This window comes from Mercenaria mercenaria, chromosome 4, assembly GCF_021730395.1.
Source record: "Mercenaria mercenaria strain notata chromosome 4, MADL_Memer_1, whole genome shotgun sequence".
Lineage (NCBI taxonomy): Eukaryota > Metazoa > Mollusca > Bivalvia > Venerida > Veneridae > Mercenaria > Mercenaria mercenaria.
Window position 1 is genome coordinate 93,398,909 of NC_069364.1, and position 8,923 is coordinate 93,407,831.

The 8,923-nt window shown below is 34.7% G+C and overlaps 1 protein-coding gene across 1 annotated transcript; it reads left to right on the top strand.

Annotated features, from left to right (window-relative positions):
• Positions 1-4,998: 4,998 nt before the first annotated feature.
• On the top strand, positions 4,999-7,681 carry LOC123553581 (uncharacterized). Its single transcript, XM_053542468.1, has 3 exons — positions 4,999-5,060; positions 5,617-6,504; positions 7,315-7,681. Exons 1-3 carry the CDS (start codon positions 5,021-5,023, stop codon positions 7,404-7,406), a joined length of 1,020 nt encoding a protein of 339 aa, XP_053398443.1. The 5' UTR covers positions 4,999-5,020; the 3' UTR covers positions 7,407-7,681.
• The last annotated feature ends 1,242 nt before the right edge of the window (positions 7,682-8,923 follow it).

Below are 8,923 nucleotides of genomic sequence, written 5' to 3' on the forward strand. Positions count from 1 at the left end.
TATTTCATTTTAAAATACAAGGTGAAGTGTTACTCACTTGCTCAATACTATTACATGGATAATTGAGATTTGAATATATTCTATTTCTATATCCATAATTACATCATAATTGTAATTTTTGTTTTAGTTCGAGCCTCACTTGTCGGTTGTTCTACCCAGGAGCCCGCTCGTGATGAAATAATGCACGGAGGGGCACCTGGGGTCTTCCTCCACCATCAGAGCTGGAAAGTCGCCATATGACCTATGACTGTGTCGGTGCGACGGTAAATAAAATCTGAAAAGTAGATCCCTCGGAAGCACCGAAAACAAGGCAAACAGTGAAAATTGTAGACTCGGTTTGATTGAGTCTGTTCATAAGCAGTAATGGAAAATACAACACTGCCCACGCCCCCTAGCACCGGCTTAAGCAGTATTCAATCTTCAAATCTAAATCAGTTGAAATCAATGATCCCGAAGGACCAGAAAATATAACAACACTACAAAATAAATAAAATAGCTTTTGGTTTTTAAATAAACATTATTAATTATACATATCTTGCATCTTATGTTATGTTTCATTATGTGTCAAGAAAATTAATAACTATATTGTGTACGATTGTAACTGGAAAAGAGGATTTGTAACTGCGTGGCTCTGAGGTTGTGTTTGTGGTGCTCTGTGCTTCCGACAACCCTTTCCTTACCTATTATCTTTTCTTATTATATTCTAGATTCACCATACTACGATAAAGATCAAATCGCTGTGAAACAGATGTAAATGAAAATGCAATCCCCCGTTTTTACAGACATTACACACATTTTATTTGAACGACAATAATGCATCAATAAATACTTATTTTTCAGTTTAATCACAGATTAAAACCTTAACTAATAAATAATGTATCGAAATTAATTACTTTAGTCTTTCTATAATGGCACAAATGAATTACAAAACACATTACAAAATGTTTAATTTGGTTTCCGCGCAATTTTGTCTTAATTAAATTACTTCATCAATAATGCAATTAACAGGAATCAGTCTATCAATTAAATTGATTGACATTAACATGGAGTTAACTAATGTGGTATTTCTCTCACTGGTAGCACCGTTGTATTGGACACGGTTGTGATGAGTTTTGCCAGTTACTGTTCAGCAATATTTAGTTACCCGTCTAAAAGAAACATGGCAATATATCCGTTATTGAACAAGCCTCTAAAAGTAATGTATCTTATTTAAATGGGAAAGGGGTTAACGTTACACCAACACAATTATATGGGTCCTGACAACTGAGGCAGATACATATGGTTTTAAGCATATATTTTACACTACAGTATTACGTTGCAAGCGTGACAAAATGTTTAAAAAAATATGACGTCATTTTTATAGCATTGGTGGCAACATAACATACATTCTCAATAACAACATGATCTCAATTCTCTATTAAAAGAGATGTTTCCAGAATCTAGCATAATGAACAGAAAGTATTAAATGGAATGAAAATAATTTGCAATTCGAGCAGACTGATAATTATAGAATACACACAAATGAAGGTGAAATATGGTATTTGTACCTTGATGTTGTAACTTAAAAGAAATTTTAGTATCGCGGGCTTTATTCCTTCAAAGAAATTGGTAATTTTTATTGTATGGTTTCCCTTGTCAATGTCTGTGCAAAAATTCAATTTTAAAGCAAATTGCCCAGGATCTTACTGACGAGTGCTTTTGCCATAATCTGTGAATTTTTTTAATGACAAATTTTCTTTGATGATAGGCATTTATTGAGACAAGCATACCGACGTTGATATAAGGAGAATGTGTTAATTACTAGTAGTTTCATGAATATAGACATCGTTCAATCAGTGATATTTTCTTTAATAAACTGGTTGAATTACAATTTCAACCTGTAACAATATCATCTGGACGCATAGAAAGCAGCCACGCAAAATAATACAGGATTTGGTTTAAGGTAGCCTGTTCATGAGGGATAATGAAGTGTACAACACCCCTCACGCCCCCTGGCACCAGCTTGGGCGGAACTCTTTTATAGTCTTATACATGGAATTTGAATGGATTCCATAATATCCGAAGACCAGAAAGATAACACACCGAGTCCAACTATGATACAGTTCTGTAGTTACCGCCACTGAGTGTATCAAAACAACAATGATAGGAACTTGGCCTGACAATATATTTTTAAATTTTAAAATTGAGTATATGTTTGGTGATCTGCATATGAGAGGACATAAAAGTAGTTATAATATTGATATCAAACCTCTGAAGTATTATTCATCGTTCCAAAAAACCAAGTGATTGCAACTGTAACGTCATATATGTATATCTGCCGTAAGAGTTACTATGAAGATACCGAAAACTTCATTTTGATTGGTTTTTTTTTTTTTCTAGCTAAGAATTGAACTGTATTCATGAAGTGTATTCGTCTTTTTGAGAATGTGCTGCATATCGCCTTGTAAAATAATGCAAACATTCAAGACTGAGGTTTTGACACATGACAAGTAAAAAATAGCAAGTCTGTAGACCATAAATAAGGGCAAGAAATGGAAAATTCGCGATAGAATACCCTGATGTGCAGTTATCAAATTCGAAGACGTTCAGTAAATTGAACTGCAAAAGAGTAAAAGTAATAGTAATATCACGGTAGCAAAGGTTCGATATCATTTTAACTTTGCTTTCATTTAACTTGCAATGCCGAGACAATTTGTCTGCTGAACATAATTAGATTTTCTAAGTCTGGAAATATATCAGCTCCCTGGCATATTTAGTTAATTTACATAATTACGCAGCCATTTTAATCAAAATGACGCCACCATTTTGATGAGCTGCAAAGCAACACCTTTTTTTTCGATCTATTTATATACTGTCTGCACAACTTTAATTCCTTCACTTACAACAAACTATATAAATACCATGGCTTATTCCGCATAAGTTAAATGGTTTCAGCCAAGTCAGTGTCTTAACTGTTTCGTTACAGGAGCTAGATCAAATTTTGTTTCAAGGCATTTTGGAGACCGGATTTGCCAACAAATCGATGGCAGTGAACTGCACATACTAAATAGAAACTACTTTAAAAACGTTTAAATCCTTCCGAAAATATGTGGAAATATGTTCCTGGCCTGTTTAAAGTTTGATGTTTCTTTGTCGCCTTTCCCAAAGCATTGCAGAATGCTTACATTTTGTAACGGATGTCGAGTCAAACATTTGTTTCCATGACACACGGATCAGTGAACATATATTTGCGAAGTGTTCAGGTATAATGTGACTACTTCTACTATCCTCTGTTATTAAAAATTGCCGTAATTTATATTCCCTGTAAAAATAAGTATCAAACACTGATGTGCTTATCTTTGTCACTTTGAAATAAGGAGATGATGAGAGAGGTACTTGAGACAAGTAATTGAAGTATAAATTGTGCCTAAATTAAGCCTATAGATTCAGGTTGATATTTATGTGCTTGTAATTACAAATAAGACAACATATAACAATGCCAGAGAATACTCACGTAGTGTGTTAAATATCTAGAAAAATAATATATTGTAATAGTAGTAGTAAGCAGTGACAATTTAATGTACAAATAGAATGTTAGGGATCACCAGTTCAAAATTAGTACATGTACTCTTAGTGGGAATTAGGTAAATGACCCTGTGTAGTAACGGTTAGGCCATCTTAATTTGAGACTAATGAAAACAAGCCCGAACGACTGATTATGAGAAAATTAATTCTACTTCCCTGTATTTGCAGTATCTGATTTTTACTTGTTCACAATATTGCTTTATTTGGTATGTATTAAAAAGTTTAATAAAACACTTTTCTTACCATGTCAACAGGGGTCATATAATTTTAAGTATATTCTTGAATTTTATTTGAATATTACTACACCATTGACATATTTGAACAACGCGATTACTTTGAGATTATAACCCAAATATATCAGATTGTCCGCTCATTTTTGAACGTTTCGTAATTACATGCATACAAAGGTTTTAATCGTATGAAACTATGTTATTGAATTGCTATTACTTGTTAATTTTGACTGTCTGACCTTTTTTGTTATTTTAACGATAAAAACTGCCTCAAAGCCTTTATATCTATTAATGTACTTTCTTACAGATTGTTTGTTTGAACGTTGAAGGGTGGTTTTGTTTCATCGAGATGTTTATTAAGACTGATTATTTTTTATAAAAATTATCTTTCTTTGCTTTCTGTCTACCTTTGTGTTAAAGATAAAATCAAATACTGTGACATTTTATGAAACAGACTATAAAACTTTAGGCTGGGTACGCGTGTTCTGCAATAGTAATTAATAATATGATAAATTATTTATAAATGATTTGTATAGCGGACACACAGACAGACATGTCATTTGCTTGAAATAACCTTACGTACACATAATTGGAAGAATTATTTTATATTATATTAACCCGTTTCTCTTACACAGACAGCAATTGAAAATAGTGAACTCTCATATAAACATGTTTATGTATACATAGGATAACAGGATAAAGATCGGACAAAAAGCTGATCTCATTTAAAAGAACAAAACGGTTATAATACACATACATACATAAATGCAATAAAATGCGAAGATAAAACCTATAAAGACTACATTTCATTATCCATCGAGACTAGCTGACTTGTGTTGATATAGTTTCTCCATATTTATGATAATTGATAATTATAGTGCATTAACACCCGCAAACTAGTTAAGTGAATCAGGGCGTCCATAAATACTTAAGAATGGCATGTATTTCATTTTATTATCAATTATACCAGCGCCTTATCCATTATGACTATTTAAATGAGAGAAGAGACCCAGAAGTACCTGTTATGCAAGCTCTTCTCATAAATTAGCAAATTTTAAAGTACACTCAATACCTAATTTAACACCCTTTTTATGCTTGGTAAATACTTATAATTTTAATGAGAAATTTATAGCTTTGCATATTAAATTTTATTCATTTATTCCATTTCGTATCAAAAATTTCTTAATATCCCTAAACGAATTGGTTGTGAAAGGGTTGTGAAAACAATGGCTGGAAAGATTTACGCCATCCTTATACTACTTTGTGGTAGGTCTTTTTGTAAATTACATTAACAGTTATTCCTTCTTTTTCTATTTTATCGACAATATAGTGAATTATGATAACTTTCTTAGGGTATCGAATATTTCAACTTTCTAAAACTCTTTAGGAAAATGTTAGCTGTATCCAATACACAGCACCTTTTAAAGTTTTAATGATGACAGGTAATCGTATTTTCTCAGCAAAATTAATTAAATTCTTGTATGTTAAAAGTCCCTGTAGCGTTAGAGATGAAGAATATGAAAATACGTTATATCATTACACTTTTATATAATAGCAATGATGCGACAAAAATTACCACACATAATTCGTTTGCTTTTACTACTTTTCACTATTTTTATTTTTTACTACTTACCTCTATTCCTCAGTTAACAAAATAATAAAGAAATTAATGATATTTTTCCTATTGTTAAGATTAAGATTGATAGGATTTAGACATTTCGTGTTTTGTTTTTCATTTCTACGCAAAACTTAACCGAAATCGGTTTGAATATTACTCGTATCAATGCGCGTTCTCATTTTCTCTTCAATATTTTGTCCACAGGTACCTCAATTTGTACTTCAACAACTACTATATCGTCGCCTACAACTACACACAGCGATGGTGCATCTGCATCAACCACTACTGCACCCATGTCTTCATCAAGCGCACCAGCAAGCACGAGTGCGCATGTGCAGACGTCAAGTAGTTCAACATTCAATCCAACATCGGTCGCATCATCGATTTCAGCAGCAACTTCAACACCAGTCGCGACTTCTTCTACGAGCAAGGTCACAACTACAACAACGATTGCGGTTTCAACTTCAATATCGACCGCAGCCCCTACTACGAGCACAATCACACATATATCATCCACAACTACCTTGGCTGCAGCTACAACTACATTGTCGACAGCGGAACCCGCTTCAACATCGGTCGCAGCTTCTACAACGAGCAAAACCACACATACATCATCCACTCCTACGTCGGCTGCAACTGCAACTTCAACACTGACTTCGGAACCCACTTCAACATCGGTCGCAGCTTCTACAACGAGCAAACCCACACATACATCACCCACTCCTACGTCGGCTGCAACTGCAACTACATCATTGACTGCGGAACCAACTTCAACATTGGCCGAAACTTCTACTGCAGGTAAAAGCACGTCTACATCTTCTATTGCATCATCTATTTCGACATCGGCCACAACCTCTTCTACAAGCGAACTCACATCGCCATCATCTGTTGTGGCTTCCTCTCCAACATTGATTCCAAATGCAACTGAGAGCAAGTCCGTATCTTCGACAACAAGTCACTCATCTACGCCAAGGAATACACCTGCTTCAAGTTCGATTTCGTCATCAAGCAGTCAGGACACTATAAGTGAATCAACCGTTACAGGAAATACAGTCAATCAAACGACGTCAGGAACAAGTACAGATGAACCAGGTGAGGAAACAATTTAATGAATCTGAATCAGTAAAAACTTTAATTATTTACAATGTCTGCCGGTTACAAAGATATAATGGTTGTATATTGAAGGCAATAGTATTTTCTGTACAGTTCCACACAGAAACACTTGTCCTTGTTGCATAACCTATCTATTGTCACCGTCTTACGACTTGTAAATTTATACAAATAAGATAATAATTATTGTAATAAACTCGCATTTTCATTGTTCACCAGAATGGATATTTAAAACGTTTTTCAAAATAGCTCACCAAAAGTGCGAACTTTTACAAAACTTTTAAGAAACCGTCACAGTTCGCATGTGCCATCACAACATTTCAGTATGGACATATAAACGACTCACTAGTGACTCCAACTATATCTTTACAGAATGTTGTCTGACACTTTACAGTTATATGCCATATGCATTTTTAACATTAATAAAAATGCAAGGATCTGCAGTATTGTTAATTCGTTATACAAGTTGATATGTTTTATTCGGTCTTTATTTCTTATCATTATTAAGACACGACTTGTAGTAACGCATGCAGTTTAAGTAAGTGCGCATATTAACTTAAACAATGTACTGTCATATTGCCTGTTGAAGCCTGTTCATTTCATTGGTCGAGAAAGCTGTACGCGGGTGTTTGCTAAAAGTGGAATTGACTAGAATAGCATCGTAGGCATATATTATAAGAATTGTAGACTTCTGTTTACATTGATGTCGCGATATTTTTACTAAATATAACTACTAAAGTCGTAAAAGTTATACCACTTCTAATTAAACATAATAATATCTTTTTATTCCAGGAAATACATCGACGACCTATTCAATTCTGTCGATTTATTTAGCGGTCATCGTCGTGACAGGTTCCCTTTTGTCAAGGACAATTAGCCTATGATTATAAGCTTCTTGCATGAACTATGACTATGACAACCTAATTGTGTTGTGTGCTATCAGTTAAGTCTGTTTGGAGATGTCTAAACAGATCGCAAGTACATTATCAGGGCACGCTTTCAGAGTGATATGTTAATGTTATAATGTGTTTTAATAAGGTAGTAACTATCATACAAATTAAACATTTCTGGAACTTTCACAGAATCAGTTTATACAACGTATATGTCAAATGTGATTTTTATAAAAGATATTTTAAAAATTAATATGGTGTTTGTTGCCGTACTAATAGAGATGTACACACGAAGACCGCGGATTAACGACAAAAAGCGGGGAGTTTCTCAAAATTATTATATTTCCAATTTAGGCCATTTGAACTTAAACATTTGGTTTCGTTTGTAACATTGTTACTTTTTTTATTTCGTTGATTTTATGCCCCAGGTGTCGAAGTTCCGGGAGGCAGACAGTGTCTGAACTGTCTGTCCGTCTGCCATTCTGTCAGTCTGCTGATATTCATGATTGATATTTTTTCCGGAGTTATCTCCTTTTTTGACTTTATAACGTACTTTTGTATGCGGCATATTTATGAAATAGCGAAATCATTATTTTTCATTAATCAGTTTCACACTTCACAAATTTCAAATAGTACAAAAATGCTGTAACCTTTAAATAAATTTGCATAATATGTAACAGTGATTCCTCACGGGCAAAGAAATAAGATCTACTCAAAAATCATTTTGCTATTTTTATTTCTAAATACATGAAATAAGCATGTCGCTCGTCATCAGAAGACACAGAAGATGATGAGGAGATGCAAAAGATCCAGCGGGAGTTTGGTGTTCATCCATCGCGTATACATAACTTGATTTTCTCTAACCAGATCAGCAAGAGATCGATTCCGCTTCCTCCTACGCCCCCGCTCTCTTCTCGCAGCCGGTTTGGGGTCTGTTGCTTCCCCTTCTGTGTCAGTTGATGAAGGTGGCATCCCCGCTGCAATGCCGTCTCGCATGTCTACCTGAGCAAGTGCAGGAACGGGAGGTCCAGGAGCGGGAGCCTGGTCGGCCAGTGGAGCTTGTGCAGGAGCGGGGGCTGCAGGTGCCGCTGCAGGCTGATGCAATGGTGGAACGGGATCAGCTACGAGGCGTCGTTCTGTGTTACGAATGGACTGTAGAAGATCTCTGAAAACATGACTATAGATATTACTCGTATGATCTTGAATCCTGTCATAAACGTTAGCTATTAATGTATTTATAAAAATATAAAATATAAAAATATCAATATATAAATGAAAGTTAAATACCGGTATATTCTGGCATTTAATTATGAATATTCATTAACGCGAGTTAGTGAAACGAAAGTACAAAACTGTTAACTGATTTGCACGTTCTGTATGCTGTCTTGATTTCTAGCCATAAGTGAACTCAACTTCGAAGACATTTGGTCCCGTAGCTGTTTGTTTATGGATGTAGGATACAGCTGGCGCGCTGACGCTTGCAAGCGGTCGATTTTCACTTTTACATCGTC

What these genes read in the sequence shown, in the direction of transcription:
- LOC123553581 (XM_053542468.1), top strand. Translation starts at nt 5,021, where the DNA reads ATGGCTGGAAAGATTTACGCCATCCTTATACTACTTTGTG. An exon ending in CATCCTTATACTACTTTGTG is followed by an intron (nt 5,061 to 5,616) that starts GTAGGTCTTTTT and finishes TTTTGTCCACAG; the next exon opens with GTACCTCAATTTGTACTTCA. An exon ending in AACAAGTACAGATGAACCAG is followed by an intron (nt 6,505 to 7,314) that starts GTGAGGAAACAA and finishes TTTTTATTCCAG; the next exon opens with GAAATACATCGACGACCTAT.